A 22,962-nucleotide genomic window follows, 5' to 3' on the forward strand; every position below is an offset into this window, starting at 1 on the left:
AAACTTTAAATGATCTAAATAGGGAATGTAAATTGCATGAGTGAAACAAAGGAAGTCAAAGGGATGCACGAGGGAAACTTCGTATTTCGATTATCATGTAGTAAAAGTTTCTTTTATATTTCGATTATTTCCTTTCTTCGTATACAACCCGAAAAAAAATTGTTAGTTCCACGTAAACATTTCGAATAAAACAAAAGCAATAACCATAACGTCAGCGGACGTACACGGATAGCCTATGTTCCTACTCAGTTTCCACACCGCAAGTTGGGAGAAAAAGTATTCATGTGCACTAACCTTTGTGGCCTCTCCTTGCGACAGGTTCGTTCTCTTGTCTTTCCAATTTTCTATCTGTTGTTTAACACGTCCAAGTCTTTGCATTTAATATAACCCTGTGGTACGGGTGTAAGCATACTGTAAGGACAACGCTTTTTGTATACAATTTGTTTGTTTGTTTGTATGGTGCTTTTACGTGCATGGAACCAGTGGTTATTCAGCAACGGGACCAACGGCTTTACGTGACTTCCGAACCACGTCGAGAGTGAACTTCTATCACCAGAAATACACATCTCTCACTCCTCAATGGAATGGCAGAGAATCGAACCCGCGACCACCGAGATGGGACGCTAATACCATACCAACCACGCCGCTGAGGCGCTCATATATATTGTATACAATTGTTGTAACTACGTTTTACCTTATACCATGCTGTAGACCATTCTCCGACCTTGCCGCCGACACATAACTCATTTATATCTAATAATTGTAACCGTCTATATTAATGGTAGATCTATATAACTATTCCGCGGGCCATAGTCTAGCTCGCCGCAGAATACTTATATAGAAATACCTTCAAATCTTGTACAGCAGGTAAAATAACATAGGAAAACGTCAATTGCTATAGTCTAGCTCACCGCAGAATACTTATATAGAAATACCATATTAATGTATGTAAGGCTGTACAAAAACACAAATCGGCTGGCCCCGAGTCTGTTTTCTCTCGGTGAGGTTCGGGTACATATCCGTCTACAGCTGTGCTCATAAATCCTGTTTACCTGGAATAAAGTTCCCTACGGGCTGCTCTATGAGCAAGCGCTCGTGCTGGCACAAGGCTAGCTTAATCTCAAACAACGTAATAAAGTCAGTACTGCTCTACCTGCCTCTTTGTCTGGACCTCACAACTGTTGACCTCCCGGACGGTGACACCATAGCTCGGTCTAAATACGGCTCCGCAGTCTACATAGGTTCCTGAAAGCTCCTTTCCGCGGTCGACGCCAAATCGTTAGGCAATATGATGTGATAAATATAAATGTGATGACATACAGGAGTGATAGATTGCTGGGGCCTCAGGTGACAGTAGGGAACTCTAAAATCCTAATAATTAATGTTTATATGCCCTGGGAAAATAACCCTAATTTTGATCAATATTGCATGATCCTAGGTGAATTACACAGTATTATTCACGATTCTCCTACTGATCAAATCTGTATAATTGGGGATCTTAATTCTCACCCCACAAAACAATTTTATAATGAACTTACTAGCTTCTGTGAAAATCATGCTCTCCAAATTAGCGATGTAATGCTCCTCCCTCCCTCCTCCTATTCATATGTACATAATAGAACGGACGCAATTACAACCTCCTGGCTGGACCACTGCATCACATCTCCACAACTTCATGATTCTATTATGACCTGCAATATTCGCTATGATCTTGCAATGGGCTACGATCACATCTCATTACGAGTGTCATTCAGTACCCCCATCCTTCCCTACCGTGGACCACCTAACTAAACGCCCACCAGCGGTAAACTGGGACTTGAAAAACCAACAGAAAACCAGATACTTTAGGGCGCCCAAGAAATCAGGTTGCGGTCAATAGTTCAACCGACAGACGCCTTACTTTTTACTAACACAAATTGTAGAAATGACCACCGCAGGAGGGATCTAAGTCAATTCTATTCGAACAAGATCTTCGCTATGCTTGCTTTGGGTAGGGCTGCCTACAGATTTCGTCAAGGTAATTCTCGTAATATACCTGGATGGAATGACTTGGTTAAAGATCTGTGTACATGCTCACGAGAAATGTTTTTACTGTGGAGGCAAAATGGTAGCCTAATGGAAGGACACTACATTACCAATGAGACAGGCAAGAGCGCAGTTCAAAATTGCTCTTAAACACTGCAGATTAAATAAAAAGCAACTAAGAGCCGATGCAATGTCTAGAAACTTAGAATCCGGTGATTATCCTCGTCTTTGGAAAGATATCCAGTCCTTAAATCCCAAAACTAAAAAGCTATCACAGAGAGTAGGGGAAGCACTCGGAGACGAAGCTATCCCAAGTAAGTGGGGCGATCACTTCAACAATACCCTGAATTGCATAAATGATCAAGATTCCCGAAGGGATGTAGATAACCTCCTTACTGACAACATTCAGTTTCGTTTTGCAGACCGTATCACGCCAGGTAACATCAGCGATGCCATAAACAGCCTTCCTAATAATAAATCGCTCGGCTGTGATGGTCTTCCTGCAGAGGCTTTCAAACTCTGCCATCCGATAATTTACATTTTGCTAGCTGCCCTATTCAATGCGTACATAATTCACCGGTTTCTTCCAGACTCCCTACTCTAGTTCGCTTGATACCATTAATCAAAAACAAGCTAAAGGATGCAGCTGACCCTGGCAACTACCGGCCGATTGCAATCACAACGATTGCATCGAAGATACTTGAGTCTGTTCTTCTTGTGAGACTTCTCCCCTTTCTACACACCACTGACAACCAGTTCGGATTTAAAGCAAACCACTCAACCGACACCTGCATCTTCATACTGAATGAATTCCTGAACTATTACCTATCATCAGCCTTTCCTGTTTTCCTATGTTTTGTGGAGGTGAGAAAAGCATTTGACAGAGTAAACTACCTGAAGCGCTTCCTGAAGCTGCATAAAAGAGGCACTCATCTATATTTAATTGACATTTTACATTGCTGGTTCTCCACACAGCAATTCTCTGTCAAATGGGGTAACGTATTGTCTTACACCTTCTGCTCCCTAAACAGGCTTCAGCAAGGGGACATTCTCTCTCCATACCTGTTTAGTACATACACAGATGCATTGAATGTCAAACTGAACTCACTCCCAATCAGATGCACTGTCAATGAAACAACTATAAACAACCTCTGTTACGCAGACGATATGGTTCTGATTTCCCCATTAGTGAAAGGTCTCCAACGACTCATCGACAATTGCCGCCAATGTGCAGAGGAACTTGATATCCTATACAACGAAACCAAGACCCAGTGCATGTCACTGCTCCCAAGATCGCTTAAGCATATAGCAGAACCCCAAATTTTCCTCGGAAATCATCTGCTAGAATTCGTGCACGAATTTCCGTATTCGGGTCACATTATCATGGACGACCTAAAAGATAAGGCAGACACTGAACAGAGGCGTCGTAAACTATGTGCAACTGGCAACATGATTGCAAGGAGGTTTGCCTTCTGTCACCGAGACATGAAACTGCTGCTCTTCCACTCGTATTACTATAGTATTTATGGGTGTTCCCCGTGGACGAATTATACCCGAGAGACCATGAGACATATCACTGTTGTGTACAATGACATTTTGAGACGCCTCACAAACACTCTTCGCTACCATTTTGCCACACAGATGTTCACAGAAAACCGCCTGGACAACTTAAAAATCTTTGTAAGGCGAAGTATGTCCAGTCTGATAACCTGAGTGAGAAATAGCAGCAATTCGCTCATACAAAGCATCCTAAGGAGTGAAGCTAGAAGATCTAAATTGTGGGAAAAAAGGGAAAAGGCCTTTGTTTCCTACAGGACTTAGTCTCTGTATTAGGAAGGTGCCATCTGCAGACTCTGTCATTATTATCAAATTTATTGCTGATATTTTACATTTTCATTACTACTGTGAATACTATCAAGTTAAAGTTTTTCTACATTCAATTTTTGTATTTAGCCCTCTGGACCTGACTACTGTAACCACCTAAGGTCTCTAGGTGAAATTTAAGTTATATAATCTGTGCACTAACTATTATAACTCTCAATGCATGTTTTTTCTCTCCAATATTATTACTATTATTACCAGTGTGAGGACTGATTGTATAATCTTTTGTTCTGCATTTTCTATCTTACTTTTTAGTTCCATCACTTTCCATGCATTCTTTTCTTTTGCACGACCTTTTTTCCACTTTCTAATTTTCTAGAACAAGATCCTTGTCTCTTGGTATGCATGTCTGATGTTTACTTTTCTTCTTCGGTATATACTTATTCATTATTTTCTCTGATATTTTATACAATATACCCGTATTTATCTGTATATTATCACTTATGAATATATTTTCCCAATCTTTCTTTAGTTCTTCATTTATTTCTGCCCATTTTATATTCTTGCTATAGAAATTGTATTTTCCATATCCTTCCCACTTTTCATCTCTTGCATATCTCTGTTTTAAAATGTTTGGGAACGGACTGTAATTCTATGACATTATGGTCTGAAATACTCGCATTATAAACTATTATTTCTTTAACATAATTCACCTCGTTCACAAATACTAGGTCTAAAGTATTTTCCTTTCTTGTTGTCAGGTGATTTATTTGTTGAATGTTGTATTCTAGTTGCATATCTAATAGCTTTTCGAATTGCCTCTTAACTTCTGCACTACTATTACTCTCTTTTTTATATGTATAAATACAACCACAATCTTCTATTCGTTCTTTCCAGTCTACGAAAGGAAAGTTAAAGTCTCCAGATAGGAGAATAGTCCAGTCCTTGTGATTTCTACATATATCATTCAATTTTTCTATTATCATGTCAAACTCTTTAGTATTAGGGGGTTTATATATTATGATGTTCACTAATTTTTCAGATTCAAATTCTACCGCTATCAATTCACATTCTGAGTTACTAAATTTCTCATATATTTTTCTTTGATTTATGTCTCTCCCATATAACACGGTTCCCCCTTGATTCCTATTTTTTCTATCTGATCTATAAGTTTGGAACCCCTTTATCTGATCATCATTACCAGTCTGTTGGGAATACCAGGTTTCACTTATATTCATTATGTCTATTTTTTCGGTTTAGGTTAGTTCTTCTGAGAACTCGATTTTTCTTTTTGAGTTACTGAAAACTAAACCCTGTGCATTCATCACTATGATGATTTGCGTGTTATCCCCATCATTTGATATGGGTAATAATAAGGATTTTCCCATGTCTCTTTCCTGTTCTGGTATGTTGTTCTTTTCTTCATTTCCAGAAATTCTGACATTAAAAAACCCAGCTTTTCCAACACATTTCATCTTCCATCTTCATATTTATTCATTTTGTGTATGTATCTGCATTTATCTCCGTATCTGCACCATCCCCTGGCATTGTATATTCTGTGCTTGTTCTTTGCACTGTATCTGGGTGCTGTTGCTTGATATCTCGATGCTGACGTTTCATAACACGATGATGGCTTGTTTTTTTTCCTTCACCTCATGTTCTTTGTCCCTTTCTTTATTTGCTTTATTTTTATTTTTATTATTTATTTGATTTTGATTCATGGCTATAGGGTGCACATATCTACATTTTTTTTTTTTTTGAACTTACATCCTTTTCCTTCTTTAAAATTTTTGCATATTTTTGGATGTAGATCCCTGCGTTCATCCTCATAGCCATCTAGGTATGCACATTAACCATGAAGCTCATAATTGTGACATACCTTGGGATGCTTGTAGTGACATCTTGCACCGAATCTCCAATTCTCTCTTTTCGTAATTTATTTCATCGTATGTATGCCGCTGTATTGTCTCATATGTAGTATCTATAAGTATCGCTGCATCCATACTCTTGTCATGTTCTTTGTTCTCATTATTTTTTCTGTCACTTCAGTTTTATTTTCTTCTTTTCCGTTTTTCTCTTCTTCCTCTTCCTCATCTTCTTCATCCTCTACTATTTGCACATTAAGTCTCGATTTAATAACATTATCTATCCATGAGAGACATGTTGAGCAAAATACTCTTGTGTCCTTACTTGTATTTTGCTGGACTTCTGCACATTGAGGATGTGTAGGTACGTGTCATGCATAGCATTTGCTGTTCAGGTTTTGTGGATTTGCAATGCTATACTACTAATTACATGCTTTCGGCACTCGTTTTCCTATTGCATCAATCAGTATATTCACTATATTCACCTTATTCATTTTCTTTGTTGGAATGTGTTGATTGATGTAAATTTTCTTTATAAGTTTCTTGATCACTTGTATTTTATTTGGTACTCCTTCAATTATTTGTATAATATTTTCTGCAGACTTGCTCCAGTTTGAAGGTTCATATCCTTCCAATATGTCTATGAATTTTTTTGCATCTATTATGTTAGGGTTGTTATTGATCTCATAGATAAGAAATGCCAATTCCCTTCCTGCTAAGTCATCATATTGCATATCTGCAAGGCAAGGAAGATTCTTCCATTTCTTTCCATTGCTGACACTCACTACCATCCTGTTCGAATTTTTAATAATTCACTCAAAAAATTAACTTAACAATTTATCCTACTATTCTGACACTAATCTTATCACCAACAGTTCGCGAAGACTTCTAGCTATAATTTCTTTGTTAGTTGTATAACTTGTATGTTACACACATGATATCAGTTGATTATTCAGACCGTGCACAGGTACATCTCACCAAGCAAAATGGAACTGGGGTTGACCACCAGGTCGAAAATATGGGTGCCTTTCTCAGGAGCCAGGAGGGAGAGGATCCGGATCAGCTGCATTTTGAGTCCGTTAGTGGTGTTCCAGTTGACCGCGGATAGGAGCATCCAGAGACCTAAACTAAGGCACTGTAATAAGTCCGCTAAAGGTCTCTGAAGGTGAGAAGCAGTAATTATTCCCTTAATGGCTGAGCCAAGACTGCTGATTCACTGTCCCTAAATCCGGGAGGTCACCAGATGTGAGGACTGGACTGAGACAAGGTAAATGCTTACTGATTTATTTGCGTTGTTGTTGGAGATTAAGCTGGCCTTCTGCCAGCACGGGCTCTTGCTCACAGAGCGTCCCGTAGTAAATTTATTGGTCTGACGCGGACATATACAAGGAAGCTGTGCGGATGGAATTGTAGTGTCCGTCACGCGTACATAGGAAAAAAGGGAGTGAGCCCCAGCTGTGATTATGCTTTCTTGCACCTCCAAATATACATATAATTAAGCATACAGGATGTGAAAATTTATGATACACATATTGGCAGAAAGGCTGCAAACTGCTCTGCATTTTGGTATATGTAAAAAAGAGGTATATACATTGAGAGGACGGACATTTTGGTGGAAATGTCGTCCTTATACCAGTATTATGATTACTATCTTTTATACTACCTCAGCTATTGTGTGGATAGTGCCATTTATTCATTTTTTTTATCATGTTGTCTCATGTATCTAGATTGTGTATGTTACTGTGTATTTTGTATATTCCGTGCATATGGAATATACAAAATAAATAAAGGATACTATTATTATTGGGTAGAAGACCCTCTTTTAAGCAAATGCTGTTAAAAAGAATGGCAGAATTAAGCAAGTTGATTTTATATATTGTTTTTTCTATTTTCCTTACAATTCGCTTCTCAGGCTCAGCGATGTTTCTGAGTAAGTGGCCAATATTCATATTGGGAATTTTCAAAAAATTATAAATGCTGAAGGTGATCTTTTATTAGAACAGGATATCAGGTCCAGGTCAAGCAGGGGTCGTCGTCAGTGCCGGTATTATTTTGTAGGCATAGTTCAGTTCAGGGCCGGGGTTGTCTTTGGTTTAAGGGCTGGTATTGGTGCTGGTATAGCTGGTATAGTTGGTTTCGACCTTCTCGCAGGTCATCTTCAGACGAGTTGGTTGAATAGACTGTAGCAAGAAAGTCTGCAGGGCGATATTTATAGTTGCTCAGACTTAGAGTTGCATTCTCATTGGTTGGGCCAGTCTTGGGCGAAGTCGTGGATCTTGCCTCGAAGGTCTCAGGGATTCTCTCGTGCAAGTGACACAGTAACATTAGTGTGCCTGGGGATGAACGTCAGGAATTCCGTCTGTAGCAGGAATGCTATCATCCTGTGGGGGCCCCTGATTATCTGGCATTATCGGGGGTTCGTTCGCAGCTCTCTGGGTGGCGGTGGGAAGGAGAAACGTTTCTTACGTGATGTTTAAATATGGTTTCTCCTTACCTATATGGAGGGCTTCTAGGAGGCGCAGGCGACGGGGATCCGTTGTCTGGTCTATTATTTCGATATTAGGGATAATATAATTTATATATTGTTTTTTCTGTTTTCCTTACAATTCGCTTCTCAGGCTCAGCGATGTTTCTGAGTAAGTGGCCAATATTCATATTGGGAATTTTCAAAAAATTATAAATGCTGAAGGTAATCTTTTATTAGAACAGGATATCAGGTCCAGGTCAAGCAGGGGTCGTCGTCAGTGCTGGTATTATTCCGTAGGCATAGATCAGTTCAGGGACAGGGTTCTCTTTCTGTTTAAGGGCTGGTATTGGTGCTGGTATAGCTGGTTTCGACCTTCTCGCAGGTCATCTTCGGATGAGTCAGTTGAATAGACTGTAGCAAGACAGTCTGCGGGGCAATGTTTATAGTGGCTCGGACCTAGAGTTACATTCTCATTGGTCGGGCCAGTCTTGGGCGAAGTCGTGGATCTTGCCTCAAAGGTCTCGGGGATTCTTTCGTGCGAGCGCATTAGTATTGTGCCTGGGGATGAACGTCAGGAATTCCGTCTGTAGCAGGAATGCTATCATCCTGTGGGGGCTCCTGATTATCTGGCATTGTTCGTGGGTCGTTCACAGCTCTCTGGGCGGCGGTGGGAAGGAGAAACGTTTTTTGCGTGATGTTTAAATTTGGTTTCTACTTTCCTATATGGAGGGCTTCTAGGAGGCGCAGACATCGGGGATCCGTTGTCTGGTCTATTATTTCGATATTAGGGATAATATAATTTCTCTTTATACATTTGTTATGAGCGGTCCTGTCATGGTTGAATATGACTCCTTCTTGGGCGTGGCAGGAGATTCACGTGGAGAAATGCATGGAGGTCATACCGATGTATTTGCTGAGGCAGCCTCGGACGGGGCATGTGTGATGGTAGACCACACTCGTCTTCTTCAAGGGAACTGCAGGGGTGCCGAAAGGTTGTTTCTCATCACCAGGCTGCTCGTCTACTTCGTTTTATAATATATTATTATCTTAATATTTTTGTCTGGGTCGGCGGGGCTGACGTTTTCCTCAATGATCTTCTTGAGGGCTTGTTCGTCCTCCTTGTACCTCCAGTGGAAGTGCCCCTTGTAGAAGAGCATGATGGGCTCTGCAACGTCGGGGTGGGGTTCCTGGTGGTACCAGGCTTCCATAAGCAAGGGAACCCCCTTCGCCCCATAATCAGCCAGATCACTGCCCCTATGTACCTGTTGGCCAAGAAACTCAACACCATCTTAACCCCATACGTCCCAGATAGGCACAGCTTGAAGTCGTTGGCCGAGTTCTTGAAAGCCCTATGAGCAACGCCCCCCAGAGGATGCATTGCTTCGATGGATGTAGAGTTCCTGTTTACCAACGTCACCATTGACGAGACCATATAAATGATCTTGGACAGAGTTTACAGGGACCTCGACACTCCATCCTTAACCATTCCAGAGTATGCCCTTCGAGCCCTGCTGGAAATCTGTATTAAGAAGGCCCCTTTTCCTGATCACCGCAACTATATGTACACCAAGATCAACGGCGTGGCAATGGGATCTCCCCTTGGGGTCCTTTTCGCCAATTTCTATATGGGTACCATCGAAGAGAGGGTCTTTCAGAATTCCAGCAAACCGAGGATGTAGGTGCGCTACATTGATGATACCTTCGTCTGCACTGACTCCCAGGATGAGATAGAGCAGCTGTGACGTGCATTCCACGACCACAGCTGCCTCACATTCACGATTGAACATTGCCAAGACTGCCACCCCCCCTTCCTTGACATCCTTGTCGAACAGCGAGATTCCGAATTCAACACGAAGGTGTACATGAAGCCGACGAACCTAGGAATGTGCATGAACGGTGAGAGCGAGTTCCCTGAGAGGTATAAGTGCTCCACCATCAGCGCCTTCGTCAGAAGGGCCCTCTCACACTGCTCCTCCTGGAATGACACACAGTGAGTTGGAGCACACCACCCACGTCCTCGTCGACAATGGACACACCAATCGTGCTGTTGATGAATCATTAAGGAAAAATATGGAAGCCTGATACCACCAGGAACCCTGCCCCGACGTTGCAGACCCCATCAAGCTTTTCTACAAGGCGCACTTCCACTGGAGGTACAAGGAGGACGAAAAAGCCCTCAAGAAGATCATTGAGGAAAACGTCAGCCCCGCCGACCCAGACAAAAATATTAAGATAATCATATATTATAAAACGAAGAAGACGAGCAGCCTGGTGATGAGAAACAACCTTTCAGCGCCCCTGCAGGATCCCTTCAAGAAGAAGAGTGTGGTCTACCATTACACATGCCCAGTCTGAGGATGCCTCAGCAAATATGTCGGTATGACCTCCATGTGTTTCTCCAAGCGAATCTCCTGCCACGCCCAAGAACCATGCCAGGACTGCTCATAACAAACAGGTAAAGAGAAATTATATTATCCCTAATATCGAAATAATAGACCAGACAACGGATCCCGACGTCTGTGCCTCCTAGAAGCCCTCCATATAGGTAAGGAGAAACCAAATTTAAACATCATGCAAAAAACGTTTCTTCTTCCCACCGCTGCCCAGAGAGCTGTGAACGAACCCCCAACAATGCCAGATAATCAGGAGCCCCCACGGGATGATAGCATTCCTGCTACAGACGGAATTCCTGATATTCATCCCCAGGCACACTACTGTGGCGCTCGCATGAGAGAATCCCTGAGACCTTCGAGGCAAGATCCACGACTTCACCCAAGACCGGCCTGACCAATGAGAATGCAACTCTAGGTCCAAGCTGCTATAAATACTGCCCTGCAGACTTTCTCGCTACAGTCTCTTCAACTGACTCGTCTGAAGATGACCTGCGAGAAGGTCGAAACGTCACGTGATACCAGCTATACCAGCACCAATACAGCCCTTAAACAGAAAGACGACCCCGGCCCTGAACTAAAGTACGCCTACGGAATAATACCAGCACTGACGATGACCCCTGCTTGACCTGGACCTGATATCCTATTCTACTAAAAGATTACCTTCAGCATTTATAATTTTTTGAAAATTCCCAATATGAATATTGGCCAGTTACTCAGAAATATTGCTGAGCCTGAGAAGCGAATTGTAAGGAAAATAGAAAAAAGAATATATAAAATCAACTCGCTTAATTCTGCCATTCTTTTTAACAGTATTATTATTATTATTATTATTATAATACGGCACACCCCGGGCCCCCAGGTGTGTTTTGGCATCTCTCTGACGGTTTGGCCAGCCTTTAACATCGCACGTTGATGGTACCCAACACCATTAATGGACTAGATACTACACTTTCGCATTTTGGTGTTGGTGAGGAGACAATGCAGGACTCCACAGTTGACAGTTCCTCGGAGGGATCCTAGACCCTCCCAAAATCCACCACACCTTCGCAGACGGCTGCTGCTCTTTTTCCAGCAGAACACGTACGTCCTCGTGGTTCTATTGGGTGGAGGCCCAATTCAGTATCGCGGGGTTCACAGGCGAACAAAAAAAGGCCGTCATCGTCATATCAGTCCTACCTGAGGAGCTCTACAACCACATCTCCCCGTGGTTGGACTCGCAGGTCGGCCAGATAACATACTGCGAGCTTAAGCAGAAGCTCGTAAAGACTTACTCCTTCTCCATTCCCGTGAGGGCTGCCCACGTCCTCGAGCTAATCAGTGATGGAACTTGGTCATTATGGACCCTGGTGCAAATTATTTGAGTGGGCCTCTATCATGAAAAGCAAAATTAATTTCCATTACTTGATTTACCAGTAACTAATGCTAATAAATAAATCAAAACACACACGATATATATACTATACATGATATATATCTATTATATTATATATATATATATATATATATATATGATTATATATATATATAATATGATGATATATATGTGTGTATATATATTGTGTATGTGTGAAAATGCTCTAAAACTTACTAAAATATTGGAAGTCACATATTCATCATGATCAATATTATCATCTTTAAGATTTTATGATTATTATTAGTATTAATTATCATCATAACTTTTATTCTTATCTATACTATATTACCATCATTATCATTATTACAACTATTAATAGCATTGTCATCATTGCTAATACTACTACTGCTAATAATAACAATACTAATAATATTGCTTGCTGAATACTAATAATAGCTGCAATGATGGTACTATAGTATAGATAAAAATAACAACCATTACTATGATCATCATTTATATTTTCAGTATTCCTATTACCTAAACATATTTACAAATATATTACCAAATCAATCTACTAAGACAATATGATGGGGCCAGGTGGGCCCCCAATCCCAGTGGGCCCTGGTGCAATGCACCTCCTGCACCCCCGGTAGTTAGGCCTCTGGAGCTCATCATCCACCCACTAGGCGGAGCTGACCTGAAGGACGCCTGGGATAAGCTGACGGGCCTCCTAATACTGCCACAGGTCGGTGACGACGGATGGAGAAAAGAAATCAGCCTGTCCCGAGAAATATTCCTCCGCCAACTGTCTTTTGAGGTACAGGGGCAAATTCTGGAGGCCGACGCCCTGCCCATGGACAAGTTTGTGGACGGGGCCCAGAAACTACATGAAGCTCGCTACCACGGCGTGGTAGCAAGCTTCGCAGCCCGCTACCACGCCGTCGACCAACAACCTGATGACGGAGGATCCCACAGATATGAAGGTGAATGCCGTTCACCAGAGGAAGACCTCCTCGTAGCAGCAGGGGGACAACCGACCCTGGTGTTTCTATCACTGCAAGTTCAGGAAGATTGCCAGGAGGTGCAAAGTCCCTTGCTCCTTCTCCTCATCAAAAAAATGGGGAAGGCAGCCACCCACATCAACATCCATGACCACAGCCGTATCAATACCATACCCCATAGGTTTCTATATCCGCAACGTGATCTTCGACTGCAGGATGCTGGTTGACACCAGGGTGATGCAGTCAGTGTTCCCGCTGTCAGGAGAGGACTGCAGTCGCACTCCCGACACCATGGCCATCCTTGTGGACCTCCATCTACTTCTATAGGATGAAGCCCCTAAAACTCTCCACCCTGGGACACACCTACATCTGGCCGTTCATCATCACGGATGTCAAGGCCCCTCTCCTGGGGGCAGACTTCCTGGTGTAATACGGGTTCCTAGTAGATGTAGACCGCAATTGCCTTCTCGACATAGGAACCTGCCGCTCCCTCCCACTCGTTGCAGGCCCAGGTGTACCCACTGTGTGTTCCATTGCATCCCACAGATATGGCGCCCTCTTTTATGAGTTCCTGGCGTGTTTAAGCCAGAACTCCATCAGGTGGCCGGGACCCTGGCCAAACATGAAATATACCACCATATAACAATCACGAGCCCTCCCACACACGCAAACTTCCGCCAACTCCCGCCGAACCGCCTCCTAGATGCCAATAGGGCATTCGCAGAAATGGAACAGATGGGTTTCTGCAGGACGGCCTCAAGCCCGTGGGCGTCGCCCCTCCACATGTTGAGGAAGTGGGACAGTACCCCCTGCCAAACATGCAGGACCTCAGTGGGCCCTTCACAGAGGGAAGGTCTTCTCAAAGATGGACATACTTGAATCTTATTTTCAGGTTCCTGTGCACCCTGTTTGGCTCCTCATCTTCACGTATTCCACCTTTGGCCTGAGGAACGCTGGAGCCACCTTCCAATGCCTGATGGACAGCATCCTGGGAGACCTGCCTTTCTGCGTCTGCTACATGGACAACATCCTAATCTTTTCCAGGTCCCTGGAGGAGCACCTAAACCTGGTGCGGGCAGTACGGAAGCGCCCCCAAGAGAACAGGCTGCTCATCTGCTTAGACAAATGCATCTTCGGCGTAGAGAATATGGACTTCCTCAGTCACGAGATCTTCGATGGGCATGCACCCCATGGCCTCGAAGGTGGCCACTGTGGAGAAGTTCCTGACCCCAACAATGATGAAGGCCCTACAGGAGTTCATCGGCATGGTGAACTATTAGCGCCGTTTCATCTTAAACATTGCCTGCACCATCTCCCCCTTCTGAACACAGGTCCTCAAGGGGAAGCCAAAGAAGCTGGTGTGGGAAGCCTCATACCAACAGCATTTTTACTATTTTCATGGTAGGCATAGTTAAAACATTTAGTATATATATATATATATATATATATATATATATATATGTGTGTGTGTGTGTGTGTTGTGTGTGTATGTATGTATGTATATATATATATATATATATATATATATATATATATATATATATATATGTATATATATATATGTATGTGTGTGTGCGTGTATGTGTACACTATGTGTATATATGTATGTATATATCCAATGATATTATTTGTCAGATGATATTAATTTTGTTAGCAAAATGTACTTGAATCGCAAAAATATGTAGCTATACAAATACAATTAATTGCAGTATATGGGTAACCGGCTAGAATAAAACTTTATTTCAATTATTTTTTAGAATGATGAAAACTGATGCATCCGTTTTTGGGAAATATGATGGTTTCCTTCGGTAATAGATGGGCTTGGAAATTAATTTTTTTTTTTTCATGAAATAGTTGATACGTTTCCTGACTGTCGCATATCATTGTACTTGCAGGTTTGTGAACAGCATTTTCATTCAGATGATATTGTGAGGGAAACTTCTATTGTGGATGAAAAAACTGGGAGGAAAATAACTGCAAATTTAAAGCATCCATATATTAAAGAAAATGCTGTTCCCACAGTGTTTCCAAACTATCCTCAATATTTGAACCTAACTGAACATTGAAGAGACAAAGAATAGAAGAATCAGTCAAAGTAGCAATTGAAAGTAGTATATCAGATGCAAAGGCATATGAAACGCAAATTGGATTTAGGGATTTGCAAGAACTTTCGAGGAAACTTAAGCTGGATAAGTACTGGGACATAATTCATAAAGAACCTTATCTCTTGATCAGTCACATATCGCTTTCACCTTCTCCTAATATGATGATGTCTGTACTAATACATCCTGATAAATCTGTCCGGGCGTATATCGATAATGTGCCCGTACGTGAGTTGCATGACTATATCATTCCTTTTCATGTGCAAGATACAAATACCATCGAAGTCATGTTACAAGAAATAAGAAAGTACGACAGACAAAATAGCTCTTCCATAAACCCCGTTGCTATTATTCAATTAATTTTAACTTTTCTAATCACCATAATATATTGGCCAACCATTCAAGCATTCAATGACTGAAATTTATCTTTGAGCAACTAAACTTGATAACTCAAAAGAGCATTCAGTATTCCACAGATCTTTTGGTTTCTTCATCTTTGCTATGCAATATTTCACCTCGAGCTTACAGATTCTTTAGGGAGAGAAGATGGTTAATTTTACCCAGTATGTCAACGATCAGGCGGGTTTTTATATCTAAGCAACTTAGTCCAGAAACAGAGCAGTATGATGATCATTTTCTTTCGCATATCAGGCAAAAATCAAAATCATTACAACCCACAGACAAAACAGTAACATTAATGATTGACGAGATCCATTTAAAGCCTTTTTTTTATTATAAGAGAGGTGCTGTAACAGGATCTGCATTTAACAGCAATGAAGCAGCAACCACTGCATATGCTTTCATGATAGGTGCTGTTCTATCAAAATTTCAAGATGTGGTACATATAATAGGGCTTGTGCCTTGTATGATAAGGCGCCCTATGAGGTAATGTTAGACTTGCGATAATCTATACGCTAAGTCGGTTGGTATTGCACTTCCATCTTCAATGGAGTGTCTTGGGGTTTGTAGATCACTTACGAAGTCGGTACTATCTTGTTGGTTATTACGACGATGTGTTAAACTCATGGTTCGGTGAGGAGGTTCTTGTAGAAAACACGAAGTATAAAAAATTATATATTCTTCTGAAGTTTTACATGCTGAAGATCAGATATGATTGTACAAGTCTTCTAATAACGATAGCTTGATCGCTTCTGCCAATGATGATGGCTAATCCTATTCCTCTACATGATAAAGCTTAGGTAAAGAGGTACAGGTCTTCTAATGACGATAGCTAACTCTGTTCTGCCATCTACCATCTCTGTCACAAGTTATGAAGGAACAGACAGTAGTTCGAACATATGAACATACATACAAATGACATAGTTTCATACGAACACACAATCAAATGAGACACGCTACAGATCACGTAGGCCGTAGTTGTCTCAAGCAGGGAGCTTGGACTAACGTTTATAAACAATTGAATGACTACAGGTGACGGCATGTTATCTTAGCCTACATACTTATTGTATACGTCATCTTTAGCGTCTCTAGTCTGATCACATTCCTGCAAGCAATCTTTTATATATATGGACTAACATTCCATATTTTTATTATGTAAACACTTACATTAGCTCGGTCAGCTACCAAAACCAACTACTGAATATCACTCAAACTTGACTTGCATTTGACTTATAGGAGTGTGATACAGACACTATGTGAATATATATATAAGTAAATAAAAATTCATGTGTACATGAATTGATTCAAGTAATAAAATATAAAAACAATGATATTGGTAAATAATAGTGATCACGTGATATATAATGATACAGTTTTTCACTTCATTTCATTAAGATACATATGCTAACAGAAAATACTAATGTACTCTGACAATTGCATAGAATGAAGATTAACATGATAAAAATCATATTTTAACTGATAAAAAATTTCATATATGAATTGATAAAAATTATTAATGTTTATGCTGATTGATTCGTTGATTTTTATGCTAAATGTTATATATCTGATTCATTAATCAATATACTAACTCATATGTAACTGCAGATATTGGTAAGATAAAAGGTAACAGATTGATTATAGGCTACCTGATTTGTTTATACATATGTATATGGATTCATATAATTATGATTAATATATGTGCACTTTAAATAGATAGTCCTATTGCGTACACGCAAAGATATATTTAGATTCTGTTATTTATGATCATTTATATAAGAGATTCCTATTGCGTACACGCAAAGATATATTTCGACTCTGTTATTTATGACCAATTATATATAGGATACATGATACTTTATATATATAGGATACATGACCGAGGTTATACTACTTCACTTTTAACTAGCTTTCGAACAACTTTTCGTCCATTACACAGTTCCAGACAACCACCTTTAGCCAAATGAAACGGCCTTTTTCAATGGTTAAAACAAGGGGAAAAATTTGCCTGGGCGGGTCCAACGTTCCATTTTGCGCTCATACTTATTCTCTGCATCCTAAGCTACACGATTACGTTCGCGATGAATAAAAAAAACATCCCCAGCGACGAGCCCTTCGCCAGCAAAGTAGAGTTGAATTATCCTTCGGGTCGGGAATTGTCGGAAGTATGTCCCATTCGTAGTCGATTTCCGACAGTCGCTGGAGCGTTCCGCATGAAAACGAGATTAACGACGAGATACGGTGTCGGTCGAAGAAGTCCATGATGGTGCTTATTCCTTTCACATTGTAGGCGGTTGTTACTCGAGTGCCGTCGTCCGCAACGACGAACGATTTTTTTTGAAGTTGCGATGTGAAATTCTCGTACTGCAGGATACTGTAACCAGGTTCCATTAATCAGCCTGCAAGTGAAATTATACTTGTCACAAGGGCAAAGTAAATTCAGACGACATCCAAATACAGGGGAGGGAAGAGAGCTATTTAGACCAGACTTAACCCACATGAATTCGCTGATATTTGGAATTCAAAAGAGTCCGTGTACAAACTTTTTTATCCATGGCATTAACAATGAGTGAACCTATCCAGGCCTATGATGACTGTAAAAATATCCATAATTATAAAAAATAAATAGATATCATTACGAATCTCAAAGAAAATTCGATATTACTGGTAGTAGTTACTAGACAAAGAAGTGGAACAAACGGGAAGCTATTTGTAAGATTGCCAGGCAACATAAGAGTCAAAGAGAAGATTAATCATGATTCTGTATTTCTCTATGCTAACTGAAATTAAGTTGTGATAAAATCTGATCCTATGTGCCCCTAACAAAAGTTTCATATTTAATTTTCTCGCGCGCATCCTCTGAGGTTAATTTTAAAAACTATTAATAGGTAGGAGATGCAACGAAAAAACCCACTATGTAACTAATTTCTAAATAAACTTTGGGTTTTTCAAGAAAATGTGGACATTTCCCCATGATGTGATTTACCTGGATTGTAATAAGTCTATGTTGCAAGTAAATAATCCATATCCATATCGTGATACTTAAATAAATGTCTATGAGGTTCAGAAAAAATTAATTCATTTTGATGTATAGAAATTCATTCCTTATTTTGTTTATAATTTTAAAATGATTGCAAGTTGCATTGCGCATACCGATAGACACTTGTACCTAACGTCTGCCTTGCCCATGAGAAGTTCGGGCTAAGCATTCCTTTCTCCAGTCAATCTGCATTTGCAAGCAGAGACGACACACAGATGAAGCCTGTGTAAGCAGATTATTGAGGTTAAAAGGAACAAATGCTGATACGGCAATGATGACGTCGTCACTTGGCAAGGATTGCTCTCAGCCAGCTAAGAGTTACGTTACTTGCTGTAAGAGATACGACTTTAGGATAAATTTTTTGTTTTTAATACTCGACCCACACGAAAAGAATGTCTGAAAAAAAAAAAAAACAGTACCAAAAATTGAACAATATATTGTTTCATGTTGGAAATCTGCATAATTGTAATTATGTTAAATTAAATATTCCTTATTGAAACTAATGAAAAAGGTTTCCATACAAATTCTATATATATTATTAGCCCTGTATAACGATTCATATGGATTATTTCATAGATAATTTTCACTTCTAGACTTCCTGACTTTAAAATCTCTGATTTATGTATTTTATTTATTTTATTTATTTTATTATTATTTATTTATTTATTTATTTATTTTAATTTTTTTTTTTCATTGACTACGAATATAAATCACCGGGACAGACAATATGTCAGTAGATTTTGGATATGTGTTTGAACTTTTAGCTTATTGTCATTACTAAAGCGTTTAAGTTAGAGTTCAAATCTTTACGCATATATATTTGGATATTTAATTATCTATGGTTACGTTTTGCTTATTGAGTTTTATCGTGATTCCTTTTTTATTATAATTTGTAACCCTCCGACTTCTTACGGAGGTGTATTATATTGACTCCACTTGTATCCATATTTATTTTATTTTTTTATATTTATTTATATATATATATATATATTTGATAAATTAATGGTTGGCTTGAATATGTGGAAAAGTGTCTAGCGGCGTACCGTATAAGGCTACTTGCGGCATCAATTCTATAGATACAAGATATAAATGATAAAGGTATTTAAACCGTGAGAACCGCTATAATCCAGTTCGGATCCAATATCACGAGTTGTAACTCGTAAGACATTGACACTTCCTATTTAATTATCCGTTATTCTACCAAACCGATTGACTCTGGGTGATAAAATATATTATTGGTTTTCTTAATGGAAAGGAATTTCACACAACATGTTAAGGAGATTATTGATTTACACCACCCGAGTCAGATTATCATGTGTTGAATTCCATGTTTACTGATTAGCTCTCATAAATATTCCTAACGCATCAATTGCGGTGTTTGTTTTTAGTGCTATTCATTCTATATAAACGTGTTAAGGAACTATTGACACTAAGAAGTGTGTATTCCCTCTGTCAGACTCGTAATTCTGTTAATAATTCTACGTATATTCTTTCAAGGATTGATTTGGCACAGGATAGGCCCTTAAACTGACAGGTGTCTTAGTGTATCCCTTGTTTTCATGACACGTGTTACAATCAGATATGTGCTTTTTATATCTGTAAGCATTGTAGGCCAGTAAAACAGTGATTTGGCTTTCTGTGACATAGGAGGGAACCCTGGATGACGGAATGCAACCAGTTTATGACGATTGGTATGAGAGAGATTATTACTACTACCTGGTCGTTAGTCATCTGCTGTGCTTCGGGTTCGGGTCGCCACGGACTACATATAATATTACATTTGATTACATTATTCTGATACACTACTTTAAATATACTTTTGCTTTAGGGTTTCTGCTCGAAGTGTTTATTGGTTGCTTAGCCGCTGACCCTGTTTCCGTTTCGAAGTGTTTATTGTTTGGTGTTTATTGCTGCTGACTCTGTTTCCGTTCGAAGTGTTTATTGTTTGGGTTATGTCTGTTGACTCTTGCTTTGTTCAGTTTGTAACAGTTCTGCGCTCCAACCCAGATATTCAATGCTCGCGATCTCTTGGGTTAAGGAATTTTCTTGTTTAGATACGGTTTTAACAATAGGTACGGATGTTTCTATATTTTTTAGTCTAATTAATGGTTCTTTGCGGTTATGGTGCGGGATTGCGGGATATGCGTCAGCTATGATATTTGCTTTCCCAGGTAGATATCTTATCTTGGCTCCAAAGACCTGAATGATCATTTGTCACCGAGTTCCTTTTGGACTGTGATTAAAGCCTTTGAAAAACTCGGTAAAGGACTCATGTTCGGTAAGGACTTTATCAGGATAGCCATAGATTATGAACTTAAAATGTACTAGTGTTAAAGATACCTAGCCCTTCCTTGCCTATTACTGCATATTTACTTTCAAGGGCTTTAGTTTACGTGAATAAAAGCTATAGGAAAGAACTGTTTATCATATTACTGAAGTTAGTACCCCTCATACCTTGTTCTGAGGCGTCTGTTGCAATAAAAAAAAAATTCCTTATTTAAATCAGGGATTTTTAAGTTAGGTAAGCTGCATTATTCCGCTTTTTAAGATATCGAACGCCTGTTGATGCTTTTTAGGACCATAATAAATCTACGCGTCTTCTTCGTAAGATCTGTTAAAGGAGCTGTCATGATTGAAGAGTTACATATTTACATACGATTGTAATACCCACTACAGCGCCAAAGTGCTGTATCCCCCTTTTACGTTAATAGGTACCGGAAAAAAAAGAAAAAGTGATGAATAGCCGACACCTTACCATGGACTACTTTAAGACCTTGACTAGACACATAAAACCTAAATAAACATGTTCGGTTTTTAAAAACTCACATTTAGATATTTTACTCTGAGATTATTTGTCTTTGTCTCTGTTTATGTGAATGTACTTCTAAGGTATTAGAAAAGATTACAAGATCAACCATATAAGCATGTAGGGTATCCCCTAAAAGTCTCCAAACACTGTATTGTAATTGGGGCGCAACGTAAGCCGGAGGCATACGTAAAAATTGATAATGTCCCCTGAGTGTGCTGAAAACGGTGTATGAGGTACAATCACTTAGGTAATGGTATCTGGTAAAAGCTTTTAAGTAAGTCCAAGTTGTTGGTGAAAAAAATTTATTCTAACCTAACAGAGATAAGATGTCGTCGGTACATGGCACTGGAAAACTATCGGGAGTCGTTTCCTTGTTTAAGCGACAGAAATCTACGCAGATACGCCAAGTCCGATCTTTATGGCATGACATTTGAAGGGGAAAAATTATATGGGCTATTTGATTTCCTAATGACATCTATACTAACATTTTTCAACTTCGTCATTTATCTCTATTTTTGAAATTCCATTGAGAGTCTATACGAAGGTACGTATATAGCTTTATGTTTGTCCTTAGACCGTATTTTGTGTTAAATTACATCCGTTTTTTTTTCTCCAGAGATCACTCGCTAGTGGAGAAACTTCCTGGTATTCAGGTAAAAGATAAAAAAAATTTCTGCTGAATCACCTCTGCTTGAATGACTTTACGGATATTACTTTAGATAGATTATCAGAGAGATTCATCCACGACTGGTTGGGCGTGATTAAAAATTAGCAACAATAAAAAAATGCGATATTTATAACTTCCGTATCCACGATATGTATACTTTTAGGGCTTTGTTCGCGGAAATCGTTATATTTCAGAGTGTCGGGAAGGATTAAAATTTCATTTCCCAGCAAGGTCTTTTTACACGCACTAAGACATTCGAGGGTTGCATGCTTCTCGAGATTTTGCGTGCAAACTACGACTGCGGTTGTGGGAGAATTCTGTTGGGTCATTTGAAACAATGTTACGATTTATGAGACAAATGTATTGTTCCTTTATATAAGTTATTATTTGATTAATTGTCTCGTTTTGTTCAAACTGATTTTGATATGTTTGAAGGTTTATAGGATTTTCCTTTGATAAACACGCCTTATTTTGCAGGATGTAAGATAATATTTTGTGTATCCCTAGATGGATATCTTACAATTACACTAGATACAGATCAATGTTTTTTATAACTATAGAGGTATCTGTAAGCGCTCGCTTATCCGGACTTCTCATTAGGGAAGTTCGAACAACAGACGGTGAGTCCGTAAATACAGGATATTACGTGTACTAAAGGACATAAACAAGATATTCTAATTTTTACGGCGCGTACAGTCGGGCTTTATCCACACTACTAATAATAACTTACGTATTAAAAAAAAACGAAAACCTGCTCTGATTACTTTATACGGTCGTGTGTTTCATAGGAAAAATCCTTTTTAATTCAAAAAGATATTGGCATGTATGAACAACATCGCTTTTCCCACTCTGCTAGAGTCGCTTATTGTGTGGAATTTGCTATGCTTTGAACACTCGGCAGTTTGACTGACCTTGACCGCTTGACTAGGTGACACAGTCACCGAGTTTGCTTGTTTGATTCTGAACGGGCTACTGTTTCTATTTCTTTTTGTAATAATTAGGATCCTTACCTCTTTATTACC

General features: G+C 39.5%; 1 protein-coding gene across 1 annotated transcript in view; it reads left to right on the forward strand.

The window, feature by feature from the left end:
- Window positions 1-224: 224 nt before the first annotated feature.
- LOC135219332 (borealin-like) overlaps window positions 225-22,962 on the forward strand; it is a 90,007-nt gene continuing 67,269 nt past the window's right edge. The window contains exon 1 of the mRNA XM_064255998.1: window positions 225-318. Within this exon, the coding sequence (XP_064112068.1) occupies window positions 236-318 (83 nt within the window). The 5' untranslated portion in view covers window positions 225-235. The remainder of the gene's footprint in view (window positions 319-22,962) is intronic.

Source organism: Macrobrachium nipponense, chromosome 1 (genome assembly GCF_015104395.2).
Source record: "Macrobrachium nipponense isolate FS-2020 chromosome 1, ASM1510439v2, whole genome shotgun sequence".
Taxonomy (NCBI): Eukaryota; Metazoa; Arthropoda; class Malacostraca; order Decapoda; family Palaemonidae; genus Macrobrachium; species Macrobrachium nipponense.